At 39.8% G+C, this 25238-nt stretch overlaps 1 protein-coding gene across 1 annotated transcript in view; it reads left to right on the forward strand.

The window, feature by feature from the left end:
- The window catches only part of XK (X-linked Kx blood group antigen, Kell and VPS13A binding protein), a 50332-nt gene extending 27574 nt beyond the window's left edge, over positions 1 to 22758 (forward strand). The window contains exon 3 of the mRNA XM_019632523.1: positions 18515 to 22758. Within this exon, the coding sequence (XP_019488068.1) occupies positions 18515 to 19341 (827 nt within the window). The 3' untranslated portion in view covers positions 19342 to 22758. The remainder of the gene's footprint in view (positions 1 to 18514) is intronic.
- Positions 22759 to 25238: the final 2480 nt, after the last annotated feature.

Consider the following 25238-nt stretch of genomic DNA (forward strand, 5'->3'; position numbering starts at 1 on the left):
AGAGGAGACACACACCCTACTTCTTAATGGGAGGACTATCAAAGAACTTGAGGGGCCCTGTTTGAAAACATCGATATGTTGTTATAGGTCTAGACATCACATGCAGGCATGACCAAGTCCGGAAGAAGAGGGAGGTTTCTTCCTGTGTACTTCTTTTTATTGAGGAGGGACACCTTTTCCTGCAGCGGAATTCTACTCAGGTTCTGTTGCCCAGACATGGGTCACATATACATGCTAAACCAATCCTTAGCCACAGGAATAAAAAGTGGAATTGCAGATGCCTCTGAGGTATAGATGCCCTTGACTCTACAGAACAGCTGGCCGGGACCCAGAATGGATAGATCACCATCATCTAAGTAATCCAGTGAATACGCCATGCAAATATGTTATGAGTTGTTTCTATTTGTGACACAGAAAAATTTAGGAGACTAGTCTGCACAAAGTTAGATTTCCTGCAGGGGCTGAACCTGCAATCATCTTCCTTGAATGCAGGGGTGAGCATGTAATTGGAATTAGAAGTCTGCTTTCCAGGAGGAATGGAGGAACGATATCCAATGAGAGGCATATAGTGTCTGCAACACTAAGGTCTAGGAAGTTTAAGGGCCCAAAGCCAAGACCAAAGCCCAGGTTTTTGGATGCTTGACCCACTGCTAGTCTTAGCCAACTCTGCTTCTCATGGGGTTGTAGAAAGCTAAGAGTTGCAAGGCATCTAAGAGGCCATCACGTGTGACTGCACTCTATGTACAAATCCCTTTTCTGGTATCTCAGAAAGGTGGCTCCATCAGCCTTTGCTTGACTTTCTTTAGCAGTGGAGCTCTCAGTACTCAAAGGCACTGTTTCATTGATAAAACACTCTTGTTACAACATTCTTCCTTGTGTAATACGAAGTTAAGTGGGAATTTTTCTTTCCCCCCAGAAGTGACATCAGGCCCAAGCACTGGATACACCACATTCAGAAAAAAAAAAAAGCCACTCAAGTATTGGCCAAATTCCCTTTTTTCAGGATTTTCCAAGAGTGACAAACCAGGCCTACCACAGTCAACCCCATGCATCCCCACCCTCTGATTCTATAAGGAAATACCTCTGGGGAAGAGGTGAGAGACTAGGGACTTCTGTGATATAATTTATGGCGACAGTCCACACCCTCCCCTCCCAGAAGCCACTTAAAGTGCGGTTACAAGATAAAGGGTGCTCATAACATGGGTAACCAAGTACTTCACTCCCGGCCTTCTAAGCTGGGAACCCACAGGCCCACCCCGCACTGCTTCCTTCAGAGATAGCTTGTGTGTACCCCAGAGTTTAGGAGCATCCATGAGCATAGAGATGGAGGCCTGCTTCTCATTTGTCAACTTCTGAATGAGGGAGTCTTGAGGGAGTAGCCTGGGCTGAGTAGAGACTGGAAAGGAGACAAGAGGTCTCCACTGTGTCAGCTAGCTATTGTGCATAACAGACTACCCAAGACTTAAGGGTTTAAACAATAACCGCTTATTGTTACTCAATGGTCTATAGGTCAGCTGGGCAGTTCTGATCTGGGCCAAGCTGGGCCGATCTTGGCTGAGCTTATTTATTAGTACATACTCAGCCTGTGAGTCAGTTGGGAATGACTGGTCTAGGACGGCAGCCCTTGGAATGGCTCTCTTCCAGGTGGTCTCTGTTCCCCTAGCAGTTTAGCCTGGTGGTGGCAGGGCTCTGAGAAAGTCAAGGCCTGCAGAGCTGCAGAGCCTCTTGTGGTCTAGGCTCAGAACAGGGACACTCCTTCCACATTCTGTTTCCACAGTTGGGAGGAGAATGGGGGAGGGGGACAAATCCATTTTATGATAATACCCCACCAAGTTGACACTATTAAGTAGAGCATTTTCACTTGTATTATATGGAAATCAGCCTCCTTTCATCTTCAGCCTGATGGTTAGACCTGATTTGTCCTGCTAAAGCAGTACTTACACATCTCATCCCTCTTGTCACACAGCAGGTCTCCAAATAGTCACAACTCTCCTGTCTCCTTTTTCTTTTCCATTCTCTAGATCCTCTAGTCATTTCTCTAATGACATGCTTTGAGGCCATCAAGGTCATTGTACTTGAGATACACTCTGACTTGTCACCTTTTTCCTTAAAACATGCCATTCATAACTGCATGGATATTACAGACTTACTTTGGTAAGAGCTGTGAGCAGTGGAACTATGTTGTATTTTACTTTAATGTTTTGCTTTCATTAGAACTCTATGCCCAAATGTTGTAGCTTTAGGAGGAGCTGAATTACACAGTTGGCTTCTATTGCTGGATTATGCAATAAATTTTCCCAGTTCTTTTTTTCATGCTGAGAGCAGCTAAGCCAGGTTTTACCCATCCTGTAGCTTTAAAGTGTATTTTTAAATATATGAAGGTGGGGCTTGATATTTTTTCCTTGTAGTATTATCTTTTTATTTTATTTTATTTTATTTTTTTATTGTTAGTTTCAGGTGTACAGAACAATGCAATAGTTATCCTTTTCACCCTTCGCACAGAAACAACCCCCCATCTACTGCCCTCCCACCCCCGATATCATACATATCTATTACAATTCCATTGACTCCATTCCCACACTCTACTCCACATCCCGTGACTATATGTATATATAGTTGTAGTTGACATACAATATTATTGAACATCAGCTTCAGAAATACAGTGCAGTGGTATTATCTTTTCTTGGATTCAAGCACAGGGTATCAGCCTGTTGAGGTCATTTTGAATCATGTGCTTTTCTCAGTTTTGTCCCAGCTCTGCATTCTGTCTTCATTCACTAGTTGTCAAGAAGGTGAGACTGCGACAGCCCCAAAGCCACAGCCTTGACAAATTCCCCTTAGCCTGAAAGGAAGTAGTGAAGTTTGTGAGTACAGATCGCTTATCCAGTAGTAAATCTATCTTAACGGCACTCATATTAGCATAAGAGTTTTCTCTGACTTGTCCACAGGATATCATGAGAGGGCTTTTTTTTCCCCCCAGGAGGCCTTGCTTGAAAACCACACACAAGGTCTATAATATCCACTCACTTATTAACTGCAGATATTTTTTCTTTATACATTAACTCAAAATATTGGTATTGTAAAATACCAAAGCATATATTGGGTTGTCAGAAAAGTCATGACGTATTTTTTCTATGTTTTTCATTGCAAAAATGCGTCATGACTCTTCTGACAACCCAATAGATAAGAGTAGAGAATAATATAATAAACAAACCACGTACCTCCTTGCCTGCTTTAGCAAGTAGTCACATGACATGTTTGCTTCAGAATTTTTTTTCTCTTTAAGAGCTAAAACATTACTAGTACAATCGGGACACCCGGTGACCCTTTTTTTTGTCATGATTTCAGAGTTGCTCATTCTCATGCATGGTTTATAACCTAACTACACATGCACTGTATCCATAAATATTATATATTGATTTTGTAGGCCTTTAAAATTTTTCATGCTGCAAATAGCATTCTGAAATTGCATTTTTTTGCTTGACATAATATTTTGAGAAGTGTGCATGCTGATGAATGTAAGTGCTAGTTCATTCTTTTTTGTGGCTTAAAAGTATTCCATTGCAGGCAACAATTTTCTACAAAGGAACAGATAGTAAAATATTTTAGACTTTTAAGCCCTCTATGGTCTGTGTCACATATTCTTCCTTGGTTTTATTTGTTTTTACAACCCTTTAAAAATGTACAAAACATTCTTAGGCCTTGGGCTATACAAAAATTGGACTGAGTTTGCCAACTATTCTATTGTATGACTAACACTATTTCTCCATTCTCCTTTTGATATTTTACTTTTTAAATTTTTCATTTACAGTTGACATACAATGTTATATTGGTTTCAGGTGTAAAACATAGTGATTAGACAGTTATATAACTTACGAAGTGATCACCCCAATAAATATAGTATCCATCTGACACCATACATAGTTATTACAATATTATTGACTATATTCCCTAAGCTATACTTTACATCACAGAATTGTACACCTGAAATCTATGTAACTTTGGTAACAGTTGTCACCCCAGTAAACTTTAATTAAAAAAAGTATAAATTGGTAGTTTCAAAATATTCCTTTTGATTTATATGGCTTCCTAGGTCTCAGATTTTTCTTTAAAGCAGAAGTGACAATGATTGTCTTGCCTACCTCCTTAGGAGGATAGAAGATGAGGCAGATCGTGGGTATCAAAGTGCATTGAAATGTTTTAAAAATGGCCATTTTATTCCTTCCCTCTCTCCTCACTTCCCTTTCCTTTTTTTCCCATCCCTTCTTCTTTTTTGCTGGCCTAAGTAGGCTCTGAATTGAATTTTTTTAAGATTTTTTTTTATTGGGGAATTGGGGGGATGGGAACAGTGCTGGGGAATTGGGGGAAGGGGAACAGACAAGTTGCTGTCGTTTTGTTCTTCAGTCTAGTTGTGGAGGACGTTGCTTCACTGGCCCAAGTTGGCACCATCATTGCGCTCTTCCCGGGCAAGGTAGATCAGTCGCCGGCTTCTGGACGGCCGCTCACTGCGGCTGCTGGCCGCTCACGCTGGCTGCTGGCTACACACGGTAGCCCATGGCAACCCACTGCCACAGGGACTGCAGCCTATGCCGTTGCCGGTGACTCACAGCAGCCCAGCTCCAGGTTGAGCTGTTGTTCAGCATCTTAGCTGTGGAGGGCAGTGTCACTGGCCCTCATATATGGGATCCGAACCGGGGCCCTCTAGCATCCCAAGCGAGTTCTTAACCATCGCGCCACTCGACCAGCCCTGAATTGAATTTGCATGAAGAGATATGGGAGCTCATTGAGAAATCAAGGTGGTTGGAGACACATGGGAAGACGGATTGGGCACTTGGGATTGGGGAGGCTGTAGTTCTGGGGCATCAGTGGCTGGGACCCTCAGGAGGCACTCTCATTCTAGGCAGCCTCTTAGCTGGAACACAGCTCTTCCTGTGTTTAAATGCCCTGGGACTAAGGTCAGAAGCTTGGGCTGATGGCCTGTTCTGCTACCAAATAACTGACTAAGCGAACGTTACAGACCTTTTGTCTCTTCATCTATGAACTACAACTGTCAACACAGATTTGACAGGATTGTTGTGAAAATTAAATGAGATAAGCTGAAAACATGAGCATGTGGTGCAGGACCTTGGAAGATGCTCACTAGAGCTGAATTTACTCAATTACTGTTTACTTATGGAGGGCCCATTTTTAGGATCACTATACCAGACAGCAAGGCCTCAAGGGGTATGTGCCTACTTTGTTTTTGTAGCATTGGTAACTTTAATGGATTTTCATGAAATCTGTAACCTTACAAAAGGCAATTAAAGTGAGCTTGGATGCCATGTTTTGGCTCCTTCTCTGGTCTTGATGCAAAGCAGTGATGAATTAATTTTTGTGTGTGTGGGAAGGTTTTACTAATGAATTTAATTTCTTTGATACATAGATAGATGGCTATTCAGATTTTTAATCTCATCACTTTTGGTAAATTGTATTCTTCCGGCAATTTGTCTGTTTCACCTAAGCTACTGAATTTATTGGCAGGTGTTGTTAGTAATATTCCCCTATACATTGAATGTCTGTAGGACTGTAGTGATACCCCCTTCCTTTCTGATGTTGGTAACTCACATTCTGTCATTTTTTCCCCTGATCAGCCCAGCTAGACATTTATTAATTTTGTTTATCTTTTCAAAGAACTGACTTCTGTATGTCTACTTTTAAAACTACCCCCAAATAAGAACTTTGAGAAAAATATGCATAAATAGTAATATCCTTCATACATCACTGCACACACCTTTTTTATGTCTTAAGCACATGTTTAATAGGACCTAACCTGGTGACAGTCATGTGGACACACTAAAGACTTTTTCAAAATTGAATTGAATTCATGTTTTTATTTCTCAGGTGTGCCATACTCAATCCTTCCTCATCCTCTGCAGTCAAAGATTGCCCGGACTGCCAAGTTGGAGGAGATGAAGGTTGCCTAAGGGCTGGAGATTTGCAAATGGGCAACGAGGACATGTGGAAAAGGTCAAACTGGCTGATGCAGCTATATTATAATGTGGATAATAGTGGCTGTGGTTGCTGGCCTTTCCTTATTAAGGTTGATTCTGCAGTTTTCAGTGTGTAGGAGACTGAAAAGGAAAATTGAGAGAGAGAGAATCTTTATATTTCCAGAGATAAGTAGTTTTTAATGTTTGCTTCAGATTGGAAGCTATTTCTGGTACTTCTAATTGTGCCTCAGGAGACCCAAAAGTAACTTGGACTCTGTGGATAGGACAAAATTGAATTTTTTTGAGGGAAAATAATATTAAACATAAATTAAAAGCATCTTATAACCAGGTTATTACAATGGCATATGTTCACTTTGTTTAGGGAAATGTAAAACAATAAATTCATGACTTTTGAACTTCTAAGAATTGGCTACTTTGAGTTGAACTTAAGGACTTACAGTTGTTACCATCTGTTTCTGTAAACATTTTCGGAGTTCTTGTGTGTGTAGACCAGGATCCAAATGTCAAGGTTAATTAAAGGAAGTGTGTGTGTGTTGTGTTTGTGTGTGTAGAGTGATGAATATCTAGAAAGAATCTAGAAAAGTTGCTAATTCTTTGACTTCAAAGTTTTATTCATTTTTAAACCTTTTAGAAATACATTTGAATTATTTTAGTTAATGCTTAGTAAAAAGGATGGTAGGATATTGAGCAGAGAGTTGGTTAACCAATTTCCCCTCTTTCAAAGAGTGACTAGCGGAACAAATGTTTCAAATGTGCCATGAAACTCAGTTAAACAGTCCAAATGGAATGGAGATTTTTGTCTCCAAAGGGAATGGCATTTGATTTTCTAGTAAACATGGGCAATCCAGAAATATATTTTGTTTGTGCATTTTTCAGCCTTATATTTGTTATATTTCTGCCTTTCTTTAAAGAAAATCCCATACATATTAGAAACATTCTTTGAGGATTGAGGATGATGCACCATTTGAAATATGTTTGCAGTATATGCTTTGGTAAATGAAGAAGATATGTGAACACTGGCTTAAATACAGTGTTTTTAAATTTAATAATAAATCCTTGTTATCAATTATCTTATTCAGCAAATATCTATTGAGCACCCACTATGTGCCAGGCACTGTACTTGGTGCCAGGCACCAGTGAACAAAACAAAATCTTTGTTTTTGTTGAGCTTATATTCTATTAGGGATATGAATTAGACATATTTCTCTTTTACCTAAAAGTAGAACATGGGTTAATTGGAAAATTTGGTTAAATATGGACTAAATGAAGTTTATAGGTATTTTCGTTACTAAACATTTTCCTTGTATGTGTCCAAACTCATCAGATTGTACACATTAAATATATGCAGTTCATTGTATACAAATTATACCAAATTAAAGCCATAAAAAAATTACTGTAGTTTTATTCTTACCCTAAGGTTGATTTAGGTGCAGCGTATTGGTTTTGCTCCAGTATGGAAGTTTCTCAAGCCTCTGCTCCATGTTAGATGTCTGTGATTAGGATCCCACACTGTTCTCATCAGCCTATACCAGATGAATCTATTTACATATTTGACCATTGCAAATCCAAGAAACTATATATATATATATAGATAGAGAGAGAGAGAGAGATTGTTTTAAATATTTTAATATTTTTCTGCACCATTTTCAGCTATAATCAGTATAGTATACATAGCTGCTATACTATAGCAATCGAAACAATGGTCTATACAATTGTGAAATGGTATATACACATTTGTAAATGTGTAAGACAATATGAAGTCTTCAGGACTTGAGAATTAGTTCATATCCACTGTTCCTCAGTTGAGCTCACCTCCAAATGTCTTGGGGAGAAAATCCTTCTGTATACCACCAAGACTTCATTCAGGCTTGGTTTTTGCCTAGGTGTAGGCTTTGATACGGGTTTTTGGAGTCTGTGGCCACAAGCCAGTGGAAGTTATTATACTTAATGCTACTCAATGGAAAGACACACATCCCCCCCACCCATCACGTCCATATCAGAGTGTGTTGTCAAGACTGTGCTTGGGTTCACTGGAGCATGCCAATGCTGCTTATATAGCTTCTCAGGTTTCCTTCTAGAACCTGTGTTCGAAGAATCCAGCATAGGATCTTCTCACTCCTCATTCATCTCTGTAAAGTAAGAAGTAAGTAGGTCTTGGTAGTATGGCTTAGAATTGGGGGCACTGAGCAGGCACAATCACACACAAGGAGAACTGAGGTCTTCTTTGCAAGGCTCAAGCCAATTACTTATCCATTTTAAAATACCTGTTTCTAAAAGGTTTGCATGTTGTTTGCAACCATAAACATAAGTGAAACAATACCATTAAATAAGAACAAAATAAAGCATTGGAAAAGAAGGAAGGGAAGATAGATGTGGGGGGAAATATACTGAGAATTGTTGTGGGAGTTCAAACACTAATGTAGGAAAGGATGTGTGTGCAAATATTTATGAGTGTCTAAGGTTCAAGTGTTGGCAAAGGCAGGAAATGCAAGAGATTTTTTTCCATTGTGGAGGGTCAAGTGGCCATGCCTGATTATTTACAAAGTTCACTGTACATGAGTAACTGTTGAAAGACAGTTTTCCATGCCTTGCCACAGCTGACAATCTGCAGCAGGATGCAGAACTTTTGGTCTTGGGCTTCCAAGTGGTCCTGCTACCACCATTTCAATGTTAGGTAACCTGACAGAGGGCCCCCACACACGGGACAGGTCATAACTTCCTTTGCCTGGCTATGGAAGGCAAGGTTGTTGTTTTTTCTCTAGCTCAACTCACTGATGCCTCTTTTTTCTGCCTGAGGCAGGATGATAAGGCAGTTGGTAGGGCAGATAGAGGAGCCTGGCCTGCTTATTTCTGGTCATTGATTGTGCCTTGGGAGGCCATTCCCAGAAACCAGCTTAGTGTAGTGAGGCTTACCCACTTCCGGGTGCCTAGACGGAATCATTTCAAAAAGTCTTTATATATGCAGAATACTCATGTAATAATAAAAAAATAGATATGAAATTTGGGTTCAGTGGAAGCAAGGAAGAATTGGACAACTCCCCAAATACTCTGAGGGCAGTTTCAAGGCGGAACTGACTACTACTTTTTGCCTCCATTTGATAAAAGAAATTAAAAAGTGGAGCTTAGACCACTGCTAGGGAAATATACCTCATTATATTTATTTAAGTGGCATTGACTACTAGTTACAACTAGTTAACACTCTAGAGCAGCAGTTCTCAACTTGTGGGTCGCAACCCTTTTGGGGGTTGAAGGACCCTTTCACAGAGGTTGCCTAAGACCATCGGAAAACAAAAAGATATTTACATTACGATTCATAACAGTAGCAAAATTACCGTTATAGAGTAGCAACGAAAATAATTTTATGGTTGGGGGTCACCACAACATGAAGAACTGTATTAAGGGGTCGCGGCATTAGGAAGGTTGAGAACCGCTGCTCTAGAGCAAGACTGCATAGGTTTGAATTCCAGCTCTGCTAACTCAGTGATTTCTGGGAAGTTATTTAGCATCTTTGTGTCTCTGTTTTCTCATTTGTATAATGAGGATAAGAATAGAATCGACTTCATAGACTTGTTAGGATTGAGTGATTAGTACCTGTAAAGTGCTTGGAATGGTCCCTGGCATGAAATAAGAGTGCAGTAATTTTTCTGAGCACAAGAGAAAGGATCTGGAAGAGATATTATCACCCAGTTTTCTCAGGCAAGAAATCAAAATAAGTGTGGGAAAAAAATAGCAAAACCATTCAGGATTTGTAGGGATTGTGGAGTAGATAGTAATCATCATATCATGTGTGCTTATATTTGTTCTGACAATTCAGAGTACTAAATAAATATAAACATGTATTGAAAGGAAAGTCCGCAATTTCTGCCTAAACAGCTGGTAAACTGGCAGATATTCAAGGACATTTTGGTAACAGTAAGGTTTTAGTCACTAAAACTTGAAGATGTATTTTTTACAGCATTAGGGTGCCTTTCTGGTTACATCTGTAGAACCAGTTTTGCTATAGTGATCTAAGTAAGGGCTTATACCATGTTTGTTTTCTACTTGGCATTTTGCCAGGGTGGCGAAGAAAACTTTCTGGAACAGTTTCATTATGATAATGAAAGAGCAGTCTTTTGCCTTCAAAAAACAATCTAGTAAACATTTATGGAATGCCTAGTACACATAGTGGTAGTACACCTAGATGTTTTTAAATAAACATTTTTATGGAAGTGTGAAATGTATGGGTGAAGCTTGATGAATTATCGCAAAGTAAACACACCCATGTGCCCCAAGAAACAGGAGTACCTGCACTCCTAGAAGCCTCCCTTATACCCCTTTTCAATCATGTTACCAGCCCTCCTTCCCAAAGAGTAACCAGGAAGCAGAAAGCTGACTTCAAACATCACAGATTAGTTTTTCCTGTATTCTTAAAATTTTATATAAGTGGAATCAGAGGCCTGGCTTCTTTTATTCAACACTGTATGAATATACTGCAATGATTGATATTTAGGTTATTTCCAGATTGGGATTATTAAAAGTAATGCTGCTGAAATATGTATGCAGTTCTGTTCCATCGATATAGGCATACCTTGGAGATATTGTGGGTTTGGTTCCAGACCACTGCAGTAAAGTAAATATCGCATTAAAGCAAGTCACAAGAATTTGGGGGGGGTTCCCAGTGCATATGTGTACACTATACTGTATTCTGTTAAGTGCATAATAGCATTATGTCTAAAAAACAGTGCATGTACCTTAATTTAAAAATACATTATTGCTAAAAAAAATGCTAATCATCATCTGAGTCTGTTAGAAAAATGGCACTGATAGACCTGTTCAGTGCAGGGTTGTCACAAACCTTCAATTTGTAAAAAATGCAGTATCTGTGAAGCACAAATAAAGAGAAACACAACAAAATGAGGCATGCCTGTACTCAGGAGTAGAATTGGGCAATAAGGAATGCCTATGTAGGGAATGCTATCGTTGAAACTTAAAATGTGGTTGTACAAATTTACACACCCACAAACAGTGCATAAGAGTTCCAATTGCTCCACATCCTTGCCAATACTTGGTTTTACTCTTAATAATACAGTGGGTGTGTAGTAGTATCTCATTTTTGTTTGAATTTGCATTTCCTGATGACTAATGAGCTTGAGTCATTTTTCACTGTCTTTCACAAATGTCTTTAGTGGCCATTTTGGTGTGTGTGTGTGTGTGTTTGTGTGTGTGTGTGTGTGTGATGGGACTGTTCAAATCTTTTTGCCTATTAACAAAATTTAGTTTCTTCATTTTTTTTGGTCCTCTATCTCTGTGCTTTCATGTGGGATCATTTTCTTTGGGCCTGAAATACTACCATTAATATTTGCTTTAGAGCAGGTCTGCTGATGACGACTTCCCTCATTTTTGTTTTGTCATAAAATATCTCTTTTACCTTCATCTTTGGGTATGGAGCTCTATGTTAGAGGCCACTTTTTCCCCACCGTCAGGTATCATTCCTTTGTTTTCTGGCTTCTGTTATTTCTGTTGAGATGCCAGCTGTCCTTATTGTTGCTGCTGCTTTGAAGTTAATCTGTTTGGTTTTTAAGAAATGAAAACATATAACTGCTTTTTAAGGTTTTGACTTTGGTGCTCAGCAATTTTAACATGGTATGCTTCCTTGTGGTTTTCTTTGTATTTATTCTATTTGGGGTTTAGTTTGATATTTTAACATTTTAGGGAAATCCTTAGCCTTTATCACTTCAAATATTGCTTCTGACCCATTCTTTTTCTTCTTCTTCTTCTCCCTCTCTCTGTCCCCGATATTTTCACTTTCCCGTAAGTCTCTCAAGCTTTTTGTTTCTCCATTTTCTTCTGACTTGCCTTTTAGTTAGCACTAATTATCTTTATAGCTATTTCTAATCTATAAAACCTACCTTTCATTTCTTAATTGTACTTACTGTATTTTTCAGGTCTAGAATTTTCATTTGAGTTTAAAATAGTTTCTAGTCTATGATAAATTTTCTGTCTTGTTATATAATTTCTTCAACATATCAATTGCAGACATTTTGAAGTCCATGTCAGATAATTTCAATATCTGTATCTCTTATGGGTCTGTTTTGAGTATATGTTTTTATTCTTGGATTTTTATCATTTTCTTGTTGTGAGCATGCCATATTATTTTCAAATAAATGTCAGACATTTTTATTAAAAATAGAGATAATTTGAGGCTCTGGGTGAGTTCTCTTTCTCTAGGAAGATTTTACTTTTGTTTATGGCAGGCAGTTGGATTAGATACATACAGATCAACTTGGCTCACTCAAAAACTTGAGTTGGTTGAAATTTCTGCTTCAGTCTTTGGGAGGGCTTATGTATTTCTGTTTGTCCTTACTCCTAGTGTCTTGTCCTTTGGGTTCCCACCAGAAAGCTTTGGGTGTATTCCAGGACCATGATAGGGCTGGAATGCAATGTATGCTCCCCACACTCACCAGCTTTGAGAGACTGCTAAAAGCTGTGTTCAGATTCTTAGACTCTTAGTACCCACTATCATATGGGCAAATGTTTTGAGGGGGAAAAGCAGCTTTAGAATTTCCTCTTGGTATTTTTCTTTTCTTTCAGATGTTGATCCCAGAAATACTCACTGCTTTCTGATGCCTTTGAACAGGTGTTTGTCCAGTTGTTCTTGGCAGAAATATTGAAACAAAACAAACCAAACTGCCACTGCCAGCATGGAAATCTTTTTGCTTTTTGATGCATTTTTTTTAGGGAATTAAAAAAGCATGAAGTGATAGAATTGTACAATCTTTAAAAAAAATTTAAGTGCTCATTGACAACTGTAAGTGAGGCTAACATTGTTCTTGAATTATCCTGTGCAGATCTGGCCTTTGAATCCTGGCAAACTTTTTGGGATACGTATGGGACAGTATGAAATCTATAATGAGTTTGTTCCATAGTTAAGAACCAGAATCAATTAAAGAAGATATTCAAATGGCCATTAAGTGCATGAAAAAATGCTTGACATCGTTAGTCATCAGGAAAATGCAAATCAAAATCACAATGAGATACTATTTCATGCCCACTAGGATGGCTAGAATTAAAAAGTTAATAATAGGGCCGGCCCAGTGACTCAGTTGGTTAAGAGCATGAACTCTGAGCAACAGGGTCACTGGTTCGATTCCCACATGGGCCAGTGAGCTGCGCCCGAGCTGAGCTGCCAACAGGTGGCAGGATGGCTCAGCTGGTGAGAGCACATGCTCTGAACAACAAGGTTGCCTGTTCGAGATGGTGGGCTACGCCTGTCCGCAACTAAGACTGAGCTCGGCACCTTGAGCTGAGCTGCTGCCCGGATGGCTCAGTGGATAGAGCATGTGCTCTTAACAACGAGGCTGGTGGTTCGACTCCCGCATGGGATAGTAGCTACGCCCACCCGCAACTAATTGAACACAGCAGCTTGAGCTTAGTGGCGCGACTGGACTTGGAGCTGAGCTAGTTGCGCCCTCCACAACTAAGATTGAAGGACAACAACTTGGCTGTTCCTCTTCCCAAATTCCCCAATAAAACCTTTTTAAAAACTTAATAATAATAAAAATTCAAGTTAATAATAAGAACAAACATCAACGAGGATGTAGAGAAATTGGAATGCTCATACACTGCTGGTGGGAATGTAAAATGGTGCAATCACTGGAAAACAGTCTGACAGTTCCTTAAGCAATTGAACATAAAGCTGCCATATGACCCAGTAATCTACTTCTATAAATCCAAGAAAAATGAAAACATATTCATATAGGAATATTCATAGCAGCACTATTCACAATAGCCATAAGGTGGAAACTGTTCAAACTTCCATCAACTGATGAATAGATAAACAAATATGGTATATCCATACATTGGAATTGTTTTTTGGAATATTATTTGACCATAAAAAGGAATGAAGGACTGATACGTGCTACAATATAGGTGAGCTTTGAAAACATTATGCTAAGTGAAAGAAACCAGTCACAAAAGGAAGATCACATATTATATGATTTCATTGATATGAAAGACCAGAATAGGGAAATTGATAGAGACAGAAAGTCAATCAGTGGTTGCTTATGGCTGGGTGGAGAAGTGAGGTTGGAGGAACGCTAGCTAAAGGTACGGAGTTTCTTTTTGAAGTGATGAAAATGTACTAAAATTGACTCTTCTTTTTCCTCAGGATTGCTTTAGCTGTTTGGGATCGTTTGTAGTTCTATACAAACTATAGATTATTTTGTTCTATTTCTTTGAAATATGCCATTGGGATTTTGATAAGGATTGCATTGAGTCTTTAGATTGCTTTAGGTAATGTGGACATTTTAAGATGTTGTATGTATAGAATGGAATACTACTCAGCCATATAAAGATGAAATATTGCCATTTGCGACAACATGAGTGCATCTTGAGGATATTATGCTAAGTGAAATAGGTCAGATGTAAAAGGACAAAAACCATATGATTTCACTCACGTGTAATATAAAACAAAAAAGTAACAAACTAACAAAACAAAAACAATCTCATAGATACAGACAACAGAATGGTGGTTACCTGAGGAGAAGGGTCTGGGGGGAAGTGAAATGGGTAAAGGGGGTTAAATATATGGTGATGGAAGGAAACTAGACTTTTGGTGGTCTGGAGTATACTGATACTGTATTTTAATGCCATACACCTGAAATTTGTCTAATGTTATTAGCCAATGTTACCTCAATAAAAGGAAGGAAGGAGGAAAAAGGAAGGAAGGAAGGAAGGAAGGAGGGAGGGAGGGAAGAAAGGAGGGAGGAAGGAAGGAACGGAGGAAAAAAATTGAATCGGGTGGTATTTACACATACCTGTGAATCTGTTTTTATAAATCTCATCAAATTGTACACTTTAAATTGTGAATTGTGTGGTATGTTAATTATATATCAATAAAGCTGGTTAACATAAAGAACAGAAGCAGTATTTGTGGTAGCAACTGGGGAGGGAGGGTGGCAGATGTTGGTACAAGCTCATGGTGATGACGCTCTCTCTTGCTTTCAACATCTTCATTAACAGTTTGTTGGCCAGTTGTCAGGGCCTGGGTTGGAGTGAAAGCAGCAGAACAGTGGGTCCTAGGATAAGTGGTCAAGGATAACTCCATGGAGTAAGCCGTGGAATCCAGCAGGAACAGGGATCTGATAACTGGCCAGGAAGATGCAATGCTGCCAAGATAGTGCAGACTTGTCTTAATTCTGTTTGGGCCCCATATTCTGAGGCAGTAGTTAGCTTCCTCAGTTACCCCCGTGGTCAGAGAATATTGGAAATAGGTGCAACCTCTTGTTTATTAAAGTATAGTTGACATACAATGTTATATTAGTTTCAGAAATGCAATATAGTGATTAGATATTTACAAACCTAATGATAGGATTGCAATAAGTATAGTAACCACCTGTCATGGTACAAAGTTATTGCTGTATTATTGACAGTATTCCCTGTGCTATAGTTTACAACCCCATGACTTATTTATTTTATACCTGGAAGTTTGTACCTCTTTTTCCCCTTCACCTTTTCCACCCATCTCCCCACCCAGGTACAACTTCTTAATTGAGAAAGGCACATGGAAGCAGATGTATTCATATAGGAAGTCCATAACCCCAGAAGTCACCCTCTGGTAAGGGGCTTTGAGAATTCTCATTTCTCAGTTCAATTATGCCTGGGAGAGATTTGCAACCTAAGTTACTCATTCAGTGGTGAAAAAAGGCAGTTCACAGATTGTGCAACTTTTAAATCATTCATTCCTTTTTTCAACATACATAAATCAATAGCCTACTTTGGGCCAATCATTGTGCTTAGGTGCTGGTGATAAAACTCTGTACAAAACAGTAGCTACCTCTAGGAGAGTGCACTAAACCGAAGGTACCAAGCGATGAGGTAAAGATATGAATGCATAGGTGACTGTGTGATTCCAATACAGTGGCAGTTAACTGAGCCTGGGAGAGAGTCTTGGGAGCATTTAGCACAACTGAATGAATGTAATTGAATAAGGCTGAGGAAAGGCAACATTGATGGGGTAACACTTTAACTGAACCTTGAAGAACAAATAGGGGTTATCCAGGCAGACAAAGAAAAGAGGAAGGCTGGTGGCAGAGAAACAAATGAGTTAGGACCCTGTGGTGAGAGCCATATGAGCATTAACAAGTGACAGAACCAGAAAGGGAGGAGGAAAATAACTTAGAACAGTACTTCTCAAACTTGAATGGTCATACAGATCACCTGGAAAGTCTTATTAAAATACAGATTCTGGGGCAGCTGATTAGCTCAGGTGGTTAGAGCGCAGTGCACATAACACCAAGATTGCCAGTTCGATCCCCACATGGGCCACTGAGCTGCGCCCTCCACAACTAGATTGAGACAACTACTTGACTTGGAGCTGATGGGTCCTGGAAAAACACAGTGTTTCCCAATCACCCCCAATAAAAAAAATACAGATTCTGACTCCGTGGGTCTGAGGTGGAGCACTTCTAACAAACTTCCAGTCAATCTCAGTGCTGCTGGTTCACGAGCCACGCTGAGTAGCAGCAAGAGCTTAGAGATCTGTTTGGGTGTGATAGGAGAGGCAGGTGACAAGTCCAAGTTAGCACATAGATTTCTGGCTAGGGTGATCTGCCGTGATGGTGTCATGGGCTGCGAGAGGGGTAAAAGGGGATTTCAGGGAACCATTAAGTTTTGTTCTGTGTGTTTTTTGTTTGTTTTGGGGGTTTTGTTTTTTGGGTGTTTTTTTTGTTTGTTTGTTTTTGGAACCTGTAAGATATCTAGGAAGAGAAATCTGGTAGGCTCTTGGATAGAAGGAGAAAATAAAACCATGGTTCCTAAGTGTAAGAGAGAGAGAGAGAGATGTGCCTAGGAATGAAAATGGAAAGGGGCTGCAAAGAAAGTGAGAGGAGCATTAGGAGACAATGATGTGATCGTTTCTACAGGAAAAATTTCAAGAAGGTGGGAATGAACAACATCCAATGTTACAGAGACATCAGGAATGAGCAAGACCAGAATCCAAGCTCCAGGGAGTTGAGGGTTAGAAAGTCAATGTTTTGAGTAGAGATCATTCAAGAGGGTTGACTGAAAAGTGTCAAAGAGAGAGTGTAGTAGTAGACAGAAAGAAGTGCAGGGTGAAGGGGAGGTTCTTCCTCTCTTCCTCCCTCACTCTTTTCTTTTTCTTTCCTTCTTTTCTCCCTCCCTTTTAGCATTATTATAGAAATTTTCTATGATTTTATGTACAAAAAGACTGAGAGGATATTATAATGACTCTCCATGTATCTGTCGCACAGCTTCAACAGTTTTGTACGTTTTTGGCAACTAAAGATTTTTTTTTTAGATGCAGCTGATTTAAGCACATTCATACACTCAGTAGAAAGAGCCAAGATAGAAGAGAAAAATGATAATTGATAGAGCAAGATTTTTGAGAAAGAGGCAGTGATGGAGTATAGTACAGGTAGAGATCCTTCTCCAGATAGTGAGAAAGACACTGTGTCTACTGAGTGGAGAGAAAGGGTTAAAAATCACCGCCCCGGGCAGCCGGTTAGCTCAGGTGGTTAGAGCATAGGCTCATAACACCAAGGTGCTGGTTCAATTCCCACCTGGGCCACAGAGCTGCGTCCTCCACAACTAGATTGAAACAACTACTTGACTTGGAGCTGATGGGTCCTGGAAAAAACACACTGTTCCCCAATAAAATTTCTTAAAAGAAAATCACAGCCCCTCAGAAACCTGGTTAAAATTTCTTCAGCAATCTGTAGAATTTAAGAATACAACTGAAGAGTAAAGAAATATGAGGATTCTATAGTCAGTATATAAATGTGAAAGGTCCTGCAGACAGAGAGGAACTCCATGAGCAATGTATTCTTGAGTGCCTTCTGTTTGTGTACCTATACTGGTATATGTTGAGGCGCATCGAGAATACATATCAGACATAGTCACACTTGAATCCTCAGGAGCTTATAAGCTAATTGAGGGGAAAAAACACCATGTAAAGGATCCTGCATATTCAGACAGAGCGAGATGGAGTCAGGAAGGTATTGTAGGACAAGCTGACCCTGAAGCAGACCCAGAGACAAGGATTTGAGTGCAGGTATTTTTGGAGGAAGTTGTAAGGAGCACGGGAGAAGGGAAATGAGACAGGGAAGGGAAGGCAGCCAATAAAGGGAGCATTATTAGACATCTGTCACCACGGCTGACTAGAAAGTCATCCTATGAGAAAACACTAGTAAACAGTGTAGAACACGTGCCTCAGAGCTATTCTACTCCAGGGGTGGGAGAGCTAGGGTAGCTACATCCCAGCTCTTATCAGGGCTACAGTTTGGGTACTGAGGACTCTCCCAGGGGTACCAATTCCCCAGAGTTGTCCAGCACCTGGGCAGAACATCCTTCTACAGCCCTAGCAAAAGCCCTCAGGCACAGCAAGCAGTTACTGACAGGTGGAAGTCAGCCTATGCATATGAAACGGAAGAGTCCAAGGGATATGGGAAGAGGGATGAGCGTGTCTGCCACAGTAGGGGTCTTGGTGCACGCAAGACTTGACAGTGCTCTTTCCTTTCTTTCCCCAGGTCTCTGCATGTTCCTATCCCTGTTGTCCATTGTGTATGGAGCCTTGCGCTGCAACATCCTAGCCATCAAGATCAAGTATGATGAATACGACATCAAAGTGAAGCCGCTGGCCTACGTCTGTATCTTCCTCTGGAGGAGCTTTGAGATTGCCACTCGAGTTATTGTCCTGGTCCTCTTTACCTCCGTCCTGAAGGCCTGGGTGGTGCTGGTCATACTCATCAACTTCTTCAGTTTCTTCTTGTACCCCTGGATCCTTTTCTGGTGCAGTGGCTCCCCGTTCCCTGAGAACATCGAAAAGGCCCTCAGTCGAGTGGGTACCACCATCGTGCTGTGCTTCCTCACCTTACTCTACGCCGGTATCAACATGTTCTGCTGGTCAGCTGTGCAGCTGAAAATAAATAACCCCGACCTCATCAGCAAGTCCCAGAACTGGTACCGGCTGCTTGTGTACTACATGCTGAGATTCATTGAGAACGCCCTCCTCCTGCTTATGTGGTATCTTTACAAAACCGACATCTATATGTATGTGTGTGCGCCCTTGTTGATTCTGAAGCTGCTCATTACGTACTGCACAGCCATTCTGTTCATGCTGGTGTTCTATCAGTTCTTCCACCCTTGCAAAAAGCTCTTTTCCTCTAGTGTTTCCGAAAGCTTTCAGCAGTGGATAAAGTGTGTTTGCTGTCCTTGTAGACGGCAGAAATCCTCCGAGTCTGTAGGAAAGGCAGATCTAAGGTCAGCCGGAGACATAGATGAGACACCTTCTAGCAGTAAAATCAGTTCTATGCCCAGCCAGACCTTGACTGCTAATGAGTTGTGCTCTGCTTAATGGGACCTGGCTCTCTTGGGGCAGAGACATACTGTTTTCTGGGTTGATCCCTGTGCTTCATACAAGTGATGAGCCCTGCACAGTTAACAAAGCAGGGATTAGCTCTCAATGTCTTGTGAGTTGCCCCCCTTTAGAGAGCTCTTGGGTGTGGGGGAACTATACAGAGAAGTCGGGGAATCCCCTGAGTGCTGGAGGGCAGCCTGAGGCATTACCATTCGTAGCTGACCATGTTCTTCCAGGCACTCCTGTCTGTTTCACTGACAAAGTCCCCATGATACCCGTTGAGCTGGCTAGATCCATCAGTTAGAATAAGGACAGGGGCTTGTTTTCTAGTTTTCTGGACTCCTGGTCCAGGTAGCCTAATGTTTTGTTATCCCTTGGCATAGTTTTCACCCAACAGCTGTCCTGATGACCAGCAAAGGTTACTGGTCAGTTTGCCGTCAGTAACATCATTTTTGGCAGAGTTTTCAGAGACGGCTGTTCAAGTTTGTTTTTTTTAATAGATGTTCCATTTTCATCTCATTAGGGCTCTTTGTTCATAACCAACTATAGCCACTGTGGCCCGCTATCCCTAATGGATTCATAAGTCTATATTTGGAGACTTTACTCCCAAAGGTCCATGGATGCAAAATTGAATCCTAAATTTGGTTATGGAAGCCCTAAAATTTTAAGAAAGTTGTGTGTTCCTATATGTTGAAATATGTTGAAAAAATTCTGGGTCAAGAGGGTTGTTAAAACATCAACATGATGTAGGCTTTTGGAAGCAGAATTATTACCTCCTTGGGAAGGTTAACAATGTGAATCTGCTGGAAGGTGACCTTCACCCTTTTCAAGGTTCATTCCTGGCCTACAATTCTGGGACATTTCTAATGGTATTTGCTAGGATTTGCCTTCTTAAGAAAGAAGTAAATAAAACTCATAGTCTTTACTCCCTTTCTTCCTTGCCTGTCAGGAAAGTTTCAGACAAGAGTTGTTACCTTGGTTAACTTACGTTTTTCTAGAAAACTCCATAGAAATCTTTCACCTAGCACAGGTATGTAGGACATTTTATTTTTTTATTATTTGAAGGAAAAGGGTTTTCCTCCTACCTCAGAGTTAGATATTGACTTCAGAAACTTTTACGTTGTAGAAAATGATAGACTGTCCCAATGATTTTGGTCTTTAACTGAATGCATTTTGATTTGGCATGATTATGAGTTAATTTGAACACAATCTCCAGTTTTATCCTTCTACACTGTCCTATCTTCAGTATAATTTCTGAACCCTATTTGTTACAGAAAAGGATTGCGTAATATACCCTCAGTTGTCTTGGGAAAATGCCTGGATTTAGTGCCATTATTTCTACTATAAGTAGCTTGATAACGAAATACCTAGAAGCAGGTGACCTGTCACTGACTAGGCCAGATGTTGCAGATCAATCAAGGTTGACAGTCCAAGGACGTGACTGAACTTTCTGGCCCATCCAGTTTCTAACAGCCAGTTTATGAGGAGACAGGTTAAAAATGGTGAACTTGAGCAGGAGTTGTAGTCAGAATTATTCAGGGATGGAGAGACTGGTACCTCCCAGCCTTGGTTTAGAAGCCTGTCTCAAGAGCCATTATCAAATCTGAGCCTTCATATACATTTAAAATAATTTTAATGTAGAAGATAGTTAAATATGTTGAGTGACCTCAAACCAAACTAACAGTGATAGTCTGTCAGACTCCCAAAGCCCAATTATAAGCCTCTTATATAAGGACAAAGAGGTTTGGTAACTAAATTGGACATTTTATCATATTTCACCCTTCACATACAGATACCCTTGCTTTGGGGCCATGTATGTCCATTCAGTCTTGGGAAGAGAAACCACTGCTTTTGTTTCTGCACGTTGAAAATGTAAGTCCTGTTCTAGAATTTTTGTTTGAAAATTATTTATATTATACCTCTGAAATGGTAAAATTATAGTTCAGACCGCAGAGCTAGGTTGCCCTAAAGACAAACAAACCAGCCAATTCCCTCACATGTTGAGAGTTAAAATGTGGTTTCAGTTATAATTCCAATTTTTAAAACTCTCAGTGTTTTGTCTAATTATGTGCCATAGCCTGTCATGACAGCTGCTCCAACTGAATTATTATCATTTGGCTGGGTGGAAGTGAAGTATTTCCTCAAAATATATTGAAACAAGATCATCAAACATGTTTAGACTTTCTTCATTATTAGAGCCAGTGCAGTCTAGAGATTGGCATCTCCCTGTCAAGCCCTATGCATTATTTAACTGCTGTATGCCTCAGTTCCCTCACCCGCCAAACTTGCAATGCATACTTGCCCAGCCTACCTCACAAGCTTGTCAGAAAGATGAAATTAGACTATAGGTGTGAAAATGCTTTGAGAATATTTTTAAAGTGACATAAATATTGAAGGAGTTATTATAGTCATTCAAATCCATAAACAGGTTATTAGTTTTTTTACTGTTAGAAAGAAGCAAGGACCATCATCCACATGCGTGTCTTGAGTGAATACGCTGGCCTTTGGCTTTATGGGAGGGCAAGTGTCATGTGGTCTTTACTCTTGGAGAAAACTCAGCCCTCACCATTTCCCTTAATGGCTTACAAAAATTAGCAGCCAAACACTTGGTAGTTGGATGAAAAAGACCCACCACAATCTGGGAAATTGCTTTTGACAGCAGATGAGTTTTTCATTTTTTGTATCTATCATCTTTCATAAAGGACATAGCAGCATCTTTTGATAACTTACAACTTGAATGCCTGATCCTGCTAGACTTTAGTTGAATGTGGGTTTAAACTTCTCAGCCTCGTAAATGGGAAAATAAACATTAAAATTGTCAAATACAGCATTTCCTGGGAAAACCACCTGAGAACTTTAGTGCTATCGTTATGAGTGTATGTGTCAATAATTCTCAGCCAGTAAATTGTGGGTGTGAGCTTCCGCAGGCTGTTTCTCTGCAGTCATTTACTCTAATAAATATTGTTTATGTTTCTTCATATAATAAATTAATTTTTCAATTTCTCCTTGTTTCATTCCTTACACAGTACTTTTATGGATTTTTTACCTCAGGAACTGTTTTAAAAACAGAAATTTGAAAATGGTTTTGTGGTGATTAATTAATTTTGTAACCTCACCTGGAAATTCCTTCTGTAGGATGAGAAATTTGAAAGTGCTAAGATTCTGCCTGGTAAGGCTAACAGTCCATGGAATCGCCTCTGATTGTTTTATAATCATATATTCCATTTGTTAAAGCTGCACTGCTATTATAGATACTAAGATTCTGCTCAGCTGTCAATTGATTGCTGTATGTGATACAAAAAAAGAGGCAATATAAATCTCTTCTAGACAAACATAAATAGTATACTGATTCAGAAATATACTGAACGATTGACTTGATATTAACATAAGCATATAATAAAATTTAAATGATGATCCATGGTTGGAAAAATACGTTATTTATTAAAGGGGTCATTTCAGAACATGAGATAGACATGGATTGGTTCAATAATTCCTTTCCTTCTGCAGATTGCCTTGCAATTTGGAAAGACTTAGCTGTAGGATGAATCTTTTGAAAGATCTCTTGTTAAACCCTAGAGAAAACTGAATGTCTACAAGTATAGTGTTTAATTAGGTCAGTCTAAAACGACTTCATTTGATGTTTGTAAATGTTTCATTTTAAATTTCTTCAAGTTAATGGAAAAGCCTCAAGAATAGTGCAAGGAATTCCTTTATATCCTTCACGCAGATTCACCTATTAACATTTTGCCATGTTTGCTTTATCATTCTCACATTCTCTCTTTGACCCCTCTTTTCCTAAATACTTCAGTGTGTATATCCTAAGAACAAAGGCATTCTCTGACATAGTCACAGTACAATTATCAAATTCGGGAAATTTAACATGAATACAATACTAGTTATATAATCAAGAGTCCATATTCCATTTAACAATTGGGCCAATCACTTCATTCGTTTTCACAAAGATTCCTCAACAATGTAAATCTACTCAGTTCTCTTCTATGGGGTTCTCTTTGTTTAAAGTTATAAGTTTTCACTTGCCTATCTATGAATGCCTGGAAAACTACAGCAGACTTTGAAAAGCTATTTGAAGAAAACATGCATATTATCAATACTGACTAATAGCATAAAGCTGTAAATTTGGAATGTTTACAGATGAACCACGGGTAATTCATGGTCATGGATATCCATGTTAGGTATCAAGTGTTTGCTGCTTAACATGTGAATCTGCAGTCCTCTTCCCACCCCCGCTCCACTGTGATAGTTGTTTTACAGTGTTTAGGCCCAAGTTTGTAAAGATTAGGAAGGAGGAGAGGGAAGTATATATTATTCCTCTATGTCCATACTTCTCCCGGTCCCCCCTCCCAAGAGATTATATTCTCTGTGAACATCTTTCCAGATGGGAAAGAGCTCAGAAACGTCAACCATCTATTGTAATGAAATGAGTAACATTTTCAGCCTTTTCTGTTTTTCAGAAAAAGGCACTTCATAGAAGCAGAGATTTCGACAGAGTTGGGAATTCAGGCACGTCCCCAGTCCCTCCTCTCCCAGCACACAACAGCCTATGAGGCTAGACCAGGGGTCAGCAAACTTTTGAGACGGAAGAGCCGCCAGGTGTCAGCAAACTGGGGTTCGCAAGTGTGTGGCTCTGAAGTAAAATTGAAAATGAAAATAAAACTATCATAGTTTCACTTATAAAATTTTTAAAGGATATTATTCACATAATGGTGATTATGTAAAAATATATTTGGTTGTCGGAAAAGTCATGATGCATTTTTGCAACAAAAAACATAGAAAAAATACGTCATGACTTTTCTGAGAACCCAATATTTATGGCTCTTGAATAATTCTTAAATTGTTGTGAGGGACAGGGTTGGCTCTGCCAGGGTTCGGCAAACTTTTGAGACGGAATGTACCCAAAGAGCTGCATGTGGCTCGCGAGCTGCAGTTTGCCGACCCCGGGGCTAGGCCCTTAACCTGCTAAGAAGGTGTGTCTGCTGCAGAATTGGCTGGAAGGAAATGCCTCACACGTCCTTGTCACCCGCTCTGCATAGTTGGTTCTCTGGAAATCATTTGGCCAAGGAGGTCTGAAACAGTGTTGCTTTAAGTGGGTTTTGGACCCCAGAGCATGCTTGAGGAGTACGTAGCAGTGTGAGGCTGCATCTCCTCGCAGTCGGTTATCAGGAAACTTCCCACCCAGAGTCCCTTGCGGCATACACCTCCATGGGAGGGGGATTCAGGCTTTGCCTCCTCCCAAGGAGAGAGTCATCAGATAGATTTTTGAGATTCTGCCTGGGCTTCTGCTCCCTCCCTCCCAACCATTCCAAATGATGAGTTTCTGATGGAAGCCTGATTAACGTGCTTCCTAGAGCCCTGCGAATATCATCCTCTGTAGACATCTGCATTATACATACTGGTTTCATTTCTTATCAGCAGGCTTTCTATTTTAATTACCTAAACTCTACAGTTAATGAATCTGGTTTTCAGGAGTGATTGTACTTCAAAAAACAAAACAGGATTTAGAAATATTGGGTTGTTGGAAAAGTCATCACGCATGTTTGCGACAGATGGCGCTGGTCATTTTTGGAAGTACTAGAGTCATTTGCATCTATGTTATTGCCATGTCATTTGACAGCTGACAGTTCTAACTTTATTCTAAAAAAAATTGAGCAATTTGGTTGAGTTTTGGAGATTTTACAAGTTGAAGATGGAAGACCAAACTGCGTTTTCACCATATTTTACTCTTTTACTTCCATAAAGGGAAGAACACACGTCAAGCTTGTGAAAAGTTGCATAAAGTTTACGGTGACTGCTCTACAAGAACGTCAGTGCCAACGATGGTTCACGAAATTCCGTGCTGTTGATTTTGATCTCAATGACACTCCTCGGTCAGGGAG

This window comes from Hipposideros armiger, unplaced genomic scaffold (assembly GCF_001890085.2).
Source record: "Hipposideros armiger isolate ML-2016 unplaced genomic scaffold, ASM189008v1 scaffold_1149, whole genome shotgun sequence".
NCBI lineage: Eukaryota > Metazoa > Chordata > Mammalia > Chiroptera > Hipposideridae > Hipposideros > Hipposideros armiger.